The sequence below is a fragment of the Lagenorhynchus albirostris genome, chromosome 13 (assembly GCF_949774975.1).
Source record: "Lagenorhynchus albirostris chromosome 13, mLagAlb1.1, whole genome shotgun sequence".
Taxonomy (NCBI): domain Eukaryota; kingdom Metazoa; phylum Chordata; class Mammalia; order Artiodactyla; family Delphinidae; genus Lagenorhynchus; species Lagenorhynchus albirostris.
Genome location: NC_083107.1, coordinates 74,202,591 through 74,216,765, shown reverse-complemented (window position 1 = coordinate 74,216,765; position 14,175 = coordinate 74,202,591). Strand labels below are relative to the sequence as shown.

The window sequence follows — 14,175 nt, the reverse complement described above, 5'->3', positions numbered from 1 at the left end:
ATTGGTAAGTGAATTATTATTACTTCCAGTTATACCAGATTATCCAATAATGGCTTTCTTAACTGGGGGGAAGAAAGCAGATGATTTTTGCAGTTCAAGTTGTTTTACAACTTTCTGTACATTGTAATTAGGTTAAAAGAAAGTCCATTGTTATATAAATTAGTAAGATTCCACAGCTGTTATCTCTTCTAATCTCTTTTAGAAGTTACTATTTAACTAGGAAGGAATTAATTAATTTTTTAAGTGTATATGAAAAAAGTTCTATGTGTGTATAAATATATATGTGAAGAATTTCTAAAGAAGCTGCTTGTGAAACAAATAGGGGTTTTACATCCTGTGAAACATCTTAAAATAAAAATAGTCATAAAATGCATGCTTTTTGGCTAGATAAGTTTTTATATAATCATATATAAAATATATAGAAAATATTTAAATATAATTATATATATATATATATATATATATGTTTAAAAAAAACCCTGTAAATATTGCCACAAGATGGCACTAAAATCTAATGAACACTCCAGTCTCTGGCTGGTCTTGTCTCCGAAGAGTTGGGGGGTGATTTACAGGAGATCTGTAGGAGACAGTGGACAAAAAAGGCCAAATAAATAAGGCTGAAGGAAGATTGGAGGTAGATTAACATCTCCCTTTTGTCTGAAGGATAACTTCCCTCTCTCATTAGTGTGGGTATCTGTCATACAATGAATCTATAGGTTACTAAAGTTAACTATTAAAATGATTTGCTCTCCTTGACAAGTCAGTTTTATCCTTGCCCTTTGCCAGTGTATTGTGATGGGAGAGCAGCGGCAGTGAGGAGGCCATCAGGCACATCCCCTAGTTTGGGAGAGTTTATCCCGTGAGTGGTACAGTATTTGAAGTAGCCAGTCTTCACAGAGCTTGTCAAAGGATCCTGGACATGAAAATGAAGACCATGAAAAGAAGCTGCTGCAGAATACGGATTTTTCTACTTGTTTACTTTGGAATAATTTACCAACTGAATATTTTTAGAAATTACTGCAATATTGAGATTCAAGCTTGGAACACCTCATATAATATGTCTGAGAGTCAGGAAATGAGTGAATTGAATCCCTCTTCCTGATTCTTTGTATTCCAGTTTTAAAAAAAATACATGGTACAAAACTTTAATTGTTTGATACTTTCTTAATATTTGAAGCTTAAGGACATAGCCAAGATTCCCAAGCTATATTAAGATAAAGGAAAGCAGTGTTAACAATACAGCTATAAAAGGTTTTGATTAAAGGAAGAAAAATTTAGATTTTTCTAACAGGCAAACTGAAATTAAGAGAAAAGAAAAAGTTGCTAGATTGGAGCCCTAAACAAATGATCCAAAAAAAAAAAAGAAAAAAAAAAAAAAAACCCTTACTTTCTCCCATGGGATTCCACTTGGAGAAATTATTTATTTACTGACAGTTCAGTTCCTTAGATCTGAAAAACAAAATCAAAAAAACAAAAACATTAGGCATTGTAGTGGAGCTAATCCAATGTGAGGGAAGCAGTTTTGGTCACTTGAATGAGGATGGGCTCTGGGGGTTAGTGGCACTAATGTCGTATTTGACCTGATTATATCTGCGGCATCCATTTGGGGACCTACATCTCAACATATGAATCGTGTGAAAACACCATGGCTCAGCTACAGCTGGCTGCCCGGGTTTGGGTGGATGGTTGGTAAAGCAGTCTGGAGTCTGAGGTAAGAGACTCCAGAAAGTTCCAACTGAGCTCCTGAGCATTTAGGCGAATTCTCCACAGTCGTTTACTGATTCTTGCATAGGGTCAGGCATTATGCTAGGGCTTCAAGATGCTGAGATAAGACAGAATCCAGGCCCTCCAACAGCTTCCAGTCAGAGGGGGAGGCAGAAATATGAGGCAATAACCTCATCATGATGTAGTGGGTCTCTCCTTTCTGAAAAACCAGTAAGCATCCCACGGCCTCCAGAATAGATATGGCCCAACCTGAGTAGTTGGTTCCTCCATGACTGGCCTCCATCCTGAGTTTCACCTCTCTCTCTCTCCACCGAGGGCAGCCACACTAAGATATTCCCTGTTCCTAGAACTTGTCCTACTCTTTCCCACATCTCTGCTTTTGTTCAAGCTGTTCCTCCTTCCTGGGAGATCCTCCCTCCCTCCCTCCCCTTCCCACCTCTTCTGTCCATTGAGATCCATTGGCTTAGGTTCTTCTAGCTCAGACATAGGTGTCATCTCCTGCAGAATTCAAGGAATAGATGAATTAAGTCCTGGTGGGAGCAGAAGACTGGAGATCTAGCACCCCACCACACACTGATTTGCTGTGTCCCAGCCTGCAAGTGTCTCCTCCCACTCCCTGGGGCCGCAGCCTATTCTTGCCCAATGGGGTGTGGGGTGGCTGGATTTTATTGTACTATTTACTCCAGACAGTTCTCTACCTTATGACCAGGATCCTAATTAATCCTGCCAAACCAGGGCTGAGTCTGCCTTTTTCTGCCTGGTAACTTCCTCCAAGTGGATCTGAAGTTCTGCAACCAGCCTCGACCTTCGCTTTTCACTGCCCCCCCTTCCCCCAATCTTCACCTAGGGACCTAGGCTGGGTGCCGAGAAGGGGGTAGGAGGCAGGACTTGTTAGAGCCAGAGGCTGGGCCCAGGTCTACCCAACTTACAGCCACCCTCTCGGAGATCCAAACCCAGGGCTCAGGGCGAGTACCGGGTGGAGGGATGTGGGCGGCGGACTCGACCAAGGGAGGGGCCGCTTCTGAATTAAAAACAAAAAACCCCAACAGCCTTGCTTGGAATCAAACGTGTGTGTGTGTGTGTGTGTGTGTGTGTGTGTGTGTGTGTGTGTGTGTGTGCGCCTCTGTGTGTGTGCGTGTGTGTGTATTTAAAAACAAAACCACATTAAAGGAGCCGCCCCCTCCCCCACAGGTCCGACCACCCGCTGGGAGTTTGAGAAGCAAGGGGGCAATTTTGAGTGGGAGGGAGTCATCAACGGCCCGCAAAGTGCCGCCTCTCTCGGAACCGCTCGTCCAGGCTCCGCGGGCTCCGGGCAGCTAGCTCCAGCCCTCCCGCTTCGCGCGCACAAGCTGCGGCGAAGACGGGAACCCAGGTGCCGCCCGAGCCCCGCAGGGCCAGCCGCCGCTGCGTTAAGACTCCCCAGTCGCCGCCTCTCCCAGCCCGGCGGTCTGGGCCGTCAATCAAGCTCTCCCGGCCCCGCCCCTGGGCTGCAGCGGACGGCCAATCAGAGCCAAGCTCCGCAGCGATGAGCTCAGTCGGCTTGCTTCCCATTGGGCGGCTATATTAAGAAAGTCGCCGAACTCTTTAAATAGTGGGCGCTGGGGCCGCAGCCTGCATCTGCCACCGCAGTCTGGCTGCAGTCGTGTGTTCTCTTGTACATTTGCTGAGGCCTAGAGTAGACCCGGGAGGGAGCTAGGCCGGGTCCGCTGCTCTAGCCACTTTTTGCGCACAAAGGCGCCGACCCCAGGCCCGGGACGAGGCGAGCGGCCACCGCTCCGGAGCAGCGCGGAGACGCACGGCGCGCCCTATGCCCCGGCGCCCCCACCTACCCCGCCGCGGCAGCCCGAGCACAGCGAGAGAACGCGCCACCCCGGGGCCTGGGTGCAGCTAGCAACCCTTTTCCCCAGCGCGCAGCCCGAGGTGAGCAGTGAGCGGCGAGCGGGACGGCAGCGAGGCGCTCGCGGGCCCCCTCCTGCTGCCCGGGCCCGGCCCGCTCATGGCGGCCATCCGTAAGAAGCTGGTGGTGGTGGGCGACGGCGCGTGCGGCAAGACGTGCCTGCTGATCGTGTTCAGTAAGGACGAGTTCCCCGAGGTGTACGTGCCCACCGTCTTCGAGAACTATGTGGCCGACATCGAGGTGGACGGCAAGCAGGTGGAGCTGGCGCTGTGGGACACGGCGGGCCAGGAGGACTACGACCGCCTGCGGCCACTCTCCTACCCGGACACCGACGTGATCCTCATGTGCTTCTCGGTGGACAGCCCGGATTCGCTGGAGAACATCCCCGAGAAGTGGGTGCCCGAGGTGAAGCACTTCTGCCCTAATGTGCCCATCATCCTGGTGGCCAACAAGAAAGACCTACGCAGCGACGAGCACGTCCGCACAGAGCTGGCGCGCATGAAGCAGGAACCTGTGCGCACGGATGACGGCCGCGCCATGGCCGTGCGCATCCAAGCCTACGACTACCTCGAGTGCTCGGCCAAGACCAAGGAGGGCGTGCGCGAGGTCTTCGAGACGGCCACGCGCGCCGCGCTGCAGAAGCGCTACGGCTCCCAGAACGGCTGCATCAACTGCTGCAAGGTGCTATGAGGGCCGCGCCCGCCCCGCCTTCCCCTGCCGGCGCGCCTCCCCCTCCCGGGCCCAGCCCCCACGAGCCCGGGGAAGGGGAGACCCGCGTGCCCCAAGGACCCCACCGGACTGCCTGGTGTCTGCCTTCAGCCCCGGCCGACGTGGCCCGGCGGCTCAAGGCTCTGGCGCCGGGAATCCGCGTGGTAGGCACCGGGCGCCTGCTTTCCAAGTGTCTGTGCGTCCGGCTGTGTTGCACAGGCCTGGCCGCCCCGCTGAGTGCCAAGGGTCCCCTGACCACCCTTTAGGGAAGAGTCAAGCCTCTTCAGAGTGTGTGGCTGTGCGTATGTTCGACTCCCCGCCGCCGGGTTTTCACCCCATGCCCGCCTCTGCCTCCCGGAGACAAGCTTGGCACCGGGGTGCGGCCGCGCCCCATCAGATGTTCGTCCATAACCAGCGAGCGCCTGCTATCCCCTGTCTGTAACATAGACCTCGGGAACTGCGGGAGGGGAGGGCTGGGGAGGATGGGGTGTTATATAAATATAGATATAATTTTATTTTCGGAGGTAGGATGGTGTTATTTAATGGTGGTGGTGGGTGGAGTGACGGGGCGCTGGAACAGCTCCGGCCCAGCCTGGGTCAGGCGTCCATCCCAGCACGAACAAGACTTGGCCATCTTTCCAAACCCTGGGAAGACGTTTGCAGCCGACTTGGGGATGAGAGGACACAGCTTCTAGACTCATGGCTCCTGCGGGCCAGCCCCCCCACCCCAACGCGAACCCCCTCACCAGACACAGGCAGGAGGAGGGAAAGTGTGCTGCAGGTCGTTTTTGCCATAAGCGAACTTTGTGCCTGTCCTACAAGTGAAAATCGTTCAGTCCAAGAAACGGATGTTATTTGATTTATTTAAAGGCTAAAACTTGGGTGGTTTTATTTTGGGGGGGGTGGAAGAATTCTTTGCACAATTGTTTCATTGTTTGACATTTAATGCACTTGTCATTTGCATAAGACAGTAGCATTCTGACCACACTTGTACACTGTAACCTCATCTACTTCTGATTTTTTAAAAAAATGATGACTTTTAAAAAAAAGGAGAAGAAAAAGAAACCACTAATTTTTTTTCTTTTGAAAAAAGTGGCAACACTGTTCTGTTTTGCGATTTTATTTGTGCAGGTATGCGCACTCTTTTGAGAAAGGGCAGTAACAAGTGTTAGAGCCTATCTAAAACCTTTTTTTTTTTTACCCCCACAAGTCAGTCTCTAAAGCTGTGTGAAATTTTCTCTGCATCTCTGTACAGAGAGTAAACCTGCCCCTAGTGTCTCTTTTCTCCCCCTCCCTTCCCCATCCAGTGGTACTTCTACTAAATTGTTGTCTTGTTTTTTATTTTTTAAATAAACTGACAAATGACAAAGTGGTGAGCTTATGATGTTTACATAAAAGTTCTATAAGCTGTGTATACAGTTTTTTTATGTAAAATATTAAAAGACTATGATGATGACATTTATAAAATGGCTCCTGTGGTTTAATAATGTGTAAAAATATTCTTGTGAATTTGGGGGCAAGGGCAGAATTCTGCAGTGGAGGTCCCACCAACTCAGTTTCCCTCATAGTGTTTGTAAGAAATGGGGATGAAATCCCTTCGAGGACGTGTGGGGTTGCGTGGCCATGGGGGACCAGGTTCCTCCCGTCCCAGTCCCGGAGGTTACCCCGGCACCCAGTGCCCAAACCTTTGACCTAACATGTACTGTTTGTATGTCTTAAGCACTTGTGTCGACGTCCATTATGGGGCCTTTGCTGCCTATTCTTTGAAACTTGGAAAGGTGTCATTTGTGCATTTAAAATTTAGATGACTTTTTTGTTGTTGTTGTTAATCACCGGTGTGGGACCAGGCTCTCTGTCCAAAAGACTGGTTCCTGGGTTCCCTTCAGATCCTCGTGGGGTTATACAATAACCCCACGATTGTAGGGTCTTATCTCTGGCCTGAGCTCCTGGGTGGAAGTTGGGGAGAGCCCAGATCAGAAGCTGATTCGTCTATCGTTGAAGTTTCATCTGAAGGTCTATATGTAGCCTAAAATGCTTTATTCTAAGTGCCAGGAGTGGCCGCATTACAGACAGAACACGAGGCTTTGGGTGACTGTTATTGAAAGTTGGGGCAGGCACACTTTGACGTGGAATCTTGATGAGCTCTAATTTCAGACAGTTAGCCTGCTGCAGTGGGTCCCAGAACCAGACAGGCAGATTTATCTTCAGAGACCGTATTAAAATCCCGCTACAGGTATGATGGCTCAAATCTGCCAGCCTCAGCAGCTTCGAGGAAAGGTAGCAGATACTGCCAACCTCTCCCAACTACCAAAGACGTGGTTTTTGTTTTTGGAATCAACACTTTCTGCGTTTCTAGCCCTTAGTTGCCTGCTGCCACTGCCCCCCCCGCCCCCCTCCCCCCCCTCGCCCCCGCCAGCTCACCTCCTCCAGGCAGAAGCAGAGAAGTCCCCTTTTGAAGCCCTTTGCTTTAAAACTTGAGGCTTCTGTTTCCCTGTCTTTCCCTAGACTCCCAAGAGCTTTTGTTGAGTGAGGCAAGCCTGGTTGCTGGTGACTTTTCACCCACTTAAAAAACAAAACAAAACAAAACAAAACATTAACAGGGCCTCCTGCACAGCCACGCTCATTGGCCGACAGAGGGGAATCGTCTGGGCAGCTCCAGGCACAGAGAAAGGAGAGGGTCCACCCAGGTTGGCTTCTCTAAGCCACTGCCTCATCCTTTCCTCAGCTCCTGGCCTCACTCACCTCTAGCCCTCAGCGTACTTTTTCTTCTTTTAAAGGCAAAAATTTCCACAGAAAAACAAAATGTTGATTTGCAAGTTTTACAGCTTGCAAATCCTTTGGTACCAGGGAGTGCAGGACTCTGTGAAGAGCTCAAGCTTGGGCTCAATGCCCAGTACTCAGCTTTGCAACCAGCCAAGAGCCTGGAGTCCCAGCCCCCGAAAGGGCCTTTTCTGGGTTTCCTGCCTGCTCAAATCTGCCTGGTACCTATAGCTGCCTTTTTTTTTTTTTTTTTTTTTAATTTTAGGAAGACAACAAGCCAGGTGACACATGGCAGCCTGGGTTATGCTTGTTTTAAAATGCATGGCATTTAATAATCCTGCCGGAACACACTCTTCTTGCTGCATTAGATCCAACTGGAAAATATAAAGACGAATTGCTGTAGGCTGGAAAATCAATTAGGAAAAAAGAGGTAAAACATCTGGTGTTACTCTTAGGATATGAAAATTCATTTTGCACATTTAAAATAAATGTGCTGAGTTCATTTAATTGCCTGTTGAATGGTTTCGTGGAGAATAGTGGGGTGTTTCATTGATCCTGGGCATTTCGTAGCAAGGGGCATTGGCTTGGGTTCTTGTTTAATCTTAATTTGAAATCAATCTGGACTGTATTTCTAGGGTCTTTTTCACATGTGTTTCAGTGTACTTAGAACAGTGGTTTTCAAACTTAAGCATGCATTAGAATCACATGGAGGGCTGGTTAAAACACAGATGGCTGGGCCTAGCTTCCAGAGTCTCTGATCAGTATGTCCGGGGTGGGGACCAAGCGATGCTGATGCTGCTGGTCTGGGGACCACACTTCGAGAACCACTGGCTTAGAATAAAGGAGAGTTCATGTCATTGCACAGAGGAGGGAGGTCATTTCAGCAGGAAAGTAAATCACATTCCGGAGGCTGAGGGTGTAGTGCCCCGTGGTCCCGACTGCCCTACCTTAAAGAGCACAGCACTTTCAGAGAATTTCCCTCCCAGGATGACCCATACATAACCCCTATCTTCTCTTCTCCACATTCTTGTGCAACAGGGGGTTTAATGCCCTTCTAGAGATTTCTTTCTGCCATTCCGAATTCAGAACGCAACAGCACTCTGCTCTGCTGAGACAAGGGATACAAAAGCAAACAGGACACAATCCTTGCCCTGGTGGGCCAGGCAGTTCTGGGAATGCATTCACTGAGCATGCTCAAATGGGGGTGTTAGGCCCAGGGCATAACAGGAGCCCAGGGGAAGGTGGGGAGGGTGTCATGGAAGAGGAGACATTTGACCTAAGTCTTAAAGCAGGAGTGGGCGATGTGCAGATGAAAGAGACAGCTTCTTTATATTACTGTGGGGCCTGGCCTCTGGGGAATAAAGCTCTCTTGGGTGAGAACTACCTTCTACTTGTAGCCCTTCTGGTATACATTTCTTCAGTCAAGAAAAATGATGTTACCCAGCCAAGTCAAACAGCCTCTCCCCGGCCCTCCCTGTTCACACATAGGCCGGGAGAGAAGGTTGGTGATGACGGTTTCATTGTTTTCTCTGTGCCTCCCAGGGATGGGGGGCAGACACAAGGGCTAGCTTTGTGATAACTGTTCCTGGGAAACATGCAGCCTGGGCTCAAGGAGGCTGTGACACCACAAAGGGACCTCGTACTCCAGCTCGTTGGGGGACAGACCTTAGCCACTTTACTTGGTCCATCTTCTAGCTGGGGGGAGAAAGTGGGTACTCAGGCAACTCCTTCAACTCTCAGCAGCCCCTTTCCTGGGCTGGGAGGTAAGAGCTGGCTAGAGGACCCCAGTTCATTCCTTCCAAATATTTATTGTTGACTAAAGGACTCTGTGCCTGGCACTGTGCTACGAGCTTGGGACTCAGTAGACAAATAGGCAGGCATGGTCCCTCCCCTCACAGAGCTTTCAATCTCTATGTGTGTCTGCACAAGTAATAATAATGATGATGATGACAATAGCTAATGTAGGCATCAGGCACTGTTCTAAGCTCTTCATCTGTATTGTTTTATGTGTGTATTAATTATCTATCATTGTCTAACAAATTATCCCCAAACTTAGTGGTTTAGAACATTTATTTCTTCACCATTTCTGTGAGTCAGGAATCCAGGCACCCCTTAGCTGAGTCCTCTGCTCAGGGTCTCTCCTGAAACTGTAGTCAAGGTGTTGGCTGCGGCTCGATCGATCTCCAGGCTCGACTGGGGAAGGGTCTGCTCCCCAGCCCACTCATATGGTTGCTGGTAGGATTCAGTTCCTCACTGGCCAAGGCCTCCTTTGAGCTCCTTGCCACGTGGGCCTCTCCGTTGGGCAGTCCAACATGGAAGCTTGCTTCATCACAGCAAACGAGAGAGAAGAGCCAGAGAGAGACAGTGTGGGCAAGGCAGAAGTCAAAATCTTTCCTAACTTAATCTTGGAAGTAACATCCCATTGCTTTTGCTGTATTCTTTTTATTAGAAGCAAGTAACGGGGTCCAGCCCACACTCAATGGGAGGGCATTACCCAAGGGCATTCATGGCAGAAGGTGGGGTCGTTGGAGCCATTTTCGTAGCTGCCTACCACAATCGTCCATGATGACTTTGAGGTCAGTGCTATTATTCTCAATTACTGATGAGGAAACTGAGCCGTAAGAGGTTGGATAACTTGCTCAGGGTCACAAAACTCATATGGATTTGGAAACCCAGGCAGTCTGGCTCCAGCACAACAAACTTACATATGTGGTGGGATGATGATTTGAGAAAAATCACCCTGGATGCAGTGTGGAGGATGGATTGGATGGAGAGGGGAAAACCAGAGGTCAAAGATCAGTGAGGGGCTTCCCTGGTGGCGCAGTGGTTAAGAGTCCGCCTGCCGATGCAGGGGACACGAGTTTGCGCCCTGGTCCGGGAAGATCCCACATGCCGCGCAGCGGCTGGGCCCGCGAGCCATGGCTGCTGAGCCTGCGCGTCCAGAGCCTGTGCTCCGCAACAGGAGAGGCCACAGCAGTGAGAGGCCTGTGTACCGCAAAAAAAAAAAAAGACTGGGCTGCATGGAGGGTCCAATAGTCCTCCGATACCGCATGCTCGGAATCAAGCAGGTAAAGCACTCTGTTTTGACATGAGCTACGTGTGACACAGCAATGACAAGTAACCAGCTGTTTTTGGTGCAGGGGCTGAGTCCAGGGAAGTTAAGAAAGTGCTCCTGTGAGGCCAGGCTTTGGGCGCTGACAACACCAGCTGAGGGAAAGCCTTCTCTGGACCCCACCCCTGCCGAAATCACAAGGTACTCAGGCCCGGAGAGATCTCTGGGGAAGTCCTCCCAGTGATCCTGAGATGAGCAGGCAGTGGAAGCACATTTCTGGGGCTGCAGGCCACCCTCTGCAGGGTCACCTGGGGGACTGGCAGTGCTCAGTGGTTTGTCGATGCCGGGGCTGAGCTTCGAGCATCAGAGGAAGCTGGGCAGTTTTGGCTTCTGGGTTGGGAGCCTGGCACAACTGGCCATGTTTTTCATTTTAGAAACCATGATCCAAAAGCACAATTCTTTTCTTCTCTTTTTCTTTCTTTTCAGGATCTCTTTATATATATATATATATATATATATATATATATATATATATATATATATATATTTTAAATTTTTATCGGAGTAGAGTTGCTTTACAATGTTGTGTTAGTTTCTACTGTCCAGCAAAGCATACCTGCTCTACGTAGACACAGATCCCCTCGTTTTTGGATTTCCTTCCCATTTAGGTCACCACAGAGCATTGTGTAAAGTTCCCTGTGTTCTTCAGCAGGTTCTCATTAGTTATGTATTTTATACATAGTATCAATAGTGTAGGTATGTCAATCCCAATCTCCCAATTCACAAAGCAGTAGTTAGATGCCACAAAGTAGGTGGCGGTGCCTTAATCGTATGTGTGTTGTCAGTCCCAAGGGCCTCTTCCATCCTTGTCAAGGGGAGTTCTAACCTTCTCTCCTTTCATACAACACTGAAAGCACAATTCTAAGGGCTCTGCAGCTAGGCTTTGGGTTTTTATCACTCTGTGTGACCTCTGTCCTCTGGCTGTCATTTGGAGCTATTTTTCTTCTCCCTTCAATCCTGAAAAGGGAAGAAACAAATGTTCCCAGAAGCAAGTTTCTCATCACTTTGTTAATGATTGATTTCATTTGATTCCAGAACTTGTTTACCCTTTGGATAAACAATCGAAACCTTCTGGAGGCACCTAAGAGGAGTGCAGGAATGCATGTGCTATTTAATTCTGGAGAGCTTATAAATGGGACTCTGACAGAATAAAAAGTATTATTTATATGAGTGCTAAAAAAAGTCACTTGTAAAATACACACTTGTCCGTAGCGGCCAAATACGGGAAAGTGTGAGATCTGGTCGCATAACCAGGCTGGCTCTGTAAATGGGACGTTCTGTCCATCCATCCTCTTCCTCTTGGTTGAGCCATTTTGCGGCTACAGATTTCCTCCAAGAAAGTCGCGCACTGTCGGCCGAATGGAGACCCAGCCCACACGCATAAGAAAACACGAACATAAACGAGCCAGCCCGGGATCTCTGAAGCTGTTCTTGTCTGTGCCAAGGGAGAATTGTTCAAAGTTTTTACTTCATGGGTAATGGTAGAAATTACAGACTGTATAGTTGGTTACCTGCCAAATCTGAAAGAACAAATCTGAAATGCAGTGAAGGCATAAACAATTCAAAGGGAAAAAGAGTACTAATCGGGCTTAAAATGCCACGAGTTCTCTAGCAGGCTGATAGGATCCAACCTCCATCCATGACCTAGTGACCAACTAGTAAGCAGTCTCACCAGTTAGCCGAGGGAATTCAGAAGGCCCAGCACTACCATGAGTGGGGTGCAGAAGAGGCCCGACTCTGGGCGAGTGTAACCCTCTCATCCTCAGCTGGGTGTGGGAAGAAATCACGGGTGTGGGAAGAAATTGCAGCTCTGGGAGTTTGCCGGAGAGCTCAAGAAAAAGGAACAGGGGTGGAGCAGTGCAGATGTGTCCCCCGTTCTGTCACGTCACTTCTCCCCCTGTATTGTTCATCTTTGTCACCTGCAGTAAAGGCAGTGTGTGTGGTGGGAAAATCAAGGCTTCCAGGCAGCAGCCCTCACTCTCTCCTTCACTGTCTGGACATTCTTGATCCAATTATTTTTACTCTCCACTGCCTCAGGTTCTTTATTTGTACAATGGAAATAATTCTGAAGATTAAACAAGATCAAACCAAGTACTCAGCACAGACCCAGCTCATTCTAAGTCCTCAATAAATCTTGATTCCCTTCCCTCTGTTGGACTCATCTTAGCACCTTAAGCACAAGTAGAGGTGGATTAAACTTTACTGGATAAATGAGCGTAGAGTAATAACCACTCTTTTTTTTGTCAGGGGCTTTTTCAACTATAAGCTCCTCAGGGTATCATATTATACTCATTTTTAAAGCCCTAGCATCCAGCGCGGGGTTTGACACGTGGTAGGTACTTAGTAACTACTAAGTTACTGAATAAAAGCTCGAGTTCAGAGGGTCCTTGATAAACTGGAGATTCTCAGGGTTGCATAGGATGAATTTCGCACTCAGGGAAGAAGTGCGCACTGTGCCGGTCCCAGAGGATGTGGTGGTAGAATCTGAGCCATCTGAGTGCCAAAGGGAAGGCTATGGGGTCTGGCGAGCAGCAGGCTTTCTTCCTAGGAGCACGGTGCTCATGTGTCCTCAGCAGAGGTTGTACGGGCACTATACCAGTCTGTTGGCCCAGTGACACATAGGGAGGAGCAGGGTGGACAGGGCGCAGAGCCCAGCAGAGCCTGCACACCCTCCCCTTGCTGACGTGGCCACAGAGCGAAGGAGAATCAGCAATTTCTCCAGGCGAAGCAAATACCAGGAAAAATGCTGACAACCTCTAAGTGATGGAGAAACGTATGCTAGAGAGATCCAGCCATGATCTGTGCGTGCAAGACCCAGGGCTCAGCTGTTGCATTTGTAACCCGAGAAAGAGAGTCCCTGCCTGTTATGCAGCTCAGCAAAACCGGCAGACCCCACACCCCACCATGAAAGGGAAAACAAAGAAATGAGGAGACTTGATCATCTGATCACAGCGCCTCTGACAGCAAGAGCCCACAGCTTTATTTCTGTGGGAGTTTTACCAAGCTTACCACAAGTGAGCTGGTACAGTAAGTGCTTTAAGTCTGGGCAAACTGGTTCTCCTGGCACGGAGGTAGGAGCCCAGCTTAATTAGACTGTGGGCTTAGACTGGAGCAGAGGCCTTTGTTCAGAGTTAGCTCCAATTTTGTTTGTTTTTTTACTTTCTCATTAAATAAGAACAACAACAAAAATTGTATCGTCAGGGATAGAAGCACAGGAGGAGGGGTACAGCATGGAAATTCCCATTCAAATGTGAATCCCTCCCTGTTCACCCTTCCCATCTTTTGGCTTTTTCAGAAAGCTGACCTTGAACTTGAGTTCCTGACCTTGATGGGATCTGGGTTAGTGTCCTGGGGAGGGCTGGTTGCTGAACGGAGACTTGTTTGTTCCCATCTCACTTTGGCAGGTTTTCTCCAGGTGACTTGGAAATAGATGCTTAAATCGGCTCAGCTGTGCCAACTTCCAGGTTCTGAGGAGTCTGGGCCAAATCTGGAGGTTTGTGGTCTGGTGACCCCCAGGCCTGGGGAGGTTGCACTCTGGCAGTCAGTGGTAGTAGGCGATGTCAGGGATGGTCACTTGCCTTGTCATTTGTGGAAGCAAGGTCTAATTTCAGAGACTGGGCTGGAAGCAGCCATCGGGATGAGCTGGCTCATGGCGCACCCTCTTCAAACCACACTAAGATTTGTGGGCCCCTCCTTGGTCAGTAGGCCAAAGGCTGAAACGCCATCTGAGTTCAAGGAGGCAGGACTGACACTGGATCTGAACTCACTTTCTGAAGGGCGCTAGACTAGCCCATATGATGGGATGGCCCATCAGACCCTGGCAGTCCAGGAATCAGAGAGCGAGAAACTCAACCAGTTAGGGCTACCAGGAATGGGGTCAGGCCCTGATGAAAAAATTTGAGGGCTCCCTCACAAGGGCAGACAGGATAAAGATCTACATGTGGGATTTGATCCAGCTCACATCTGGACCCCT

The 14,175-nt window shown here is 49.0% G+C and overlaps 1 protein-coding gene, 1 long non-coding RNA gene and 1 other non-coding gene across 3 annotated transcripts; 1 reads left to right on the top strand and 2 right to left on the bottom strand.

The window, feature by feature from the left end:
* Positions 1-478: 478 nt before the first annotated feature.
* On the bottom strand, positions 479-2,510 carry LOC132531011 (uncharacterized). The gene is made up of 3 exons (XR_009543990.1): positions 2,162-2,510; positions 1,429-1,449; positions 479-577 (listed from the first exon to the last, which is right to left on the bottom strand). It is a non-coding gene; the product is annotated as an uncharacterized LOC132531011 (long non-coding RNA).
* Positions 2,511-3,350: 840 nt separating this feature from the next.
* Positions 3,351-5,797, top strand: RHOB (ras homolog family member B). Its single transcript, XM_060169060.1, has one exon. The coding sequence runs from the start codon at positions 3,722-3,724 to the stop codon at positions 4,310-4,312; it is 591 nt and encodes a 196-aa protein (XP_060025043.1). The 5' UTR covers positions 3,351-3,721; the 3' UTR covers positions 4,313-5,797.
* A 5,127-nt stretch (positions 5,798-10,924) lies between these two features.
* On the bottom strand, positions 10,925-11,050 carry LOC132532002 (U6atac minor spliceosomal RNA). Its single transcript, XR_009544265.1, has one exon. It is a non-coding gene; the product is annotated as a U6atac minor spliceosomal RNA (small nuclear RNA).
* Between the last annotated feature and the right edge of the window lie 3,125 nt (positions 11,051-14,175).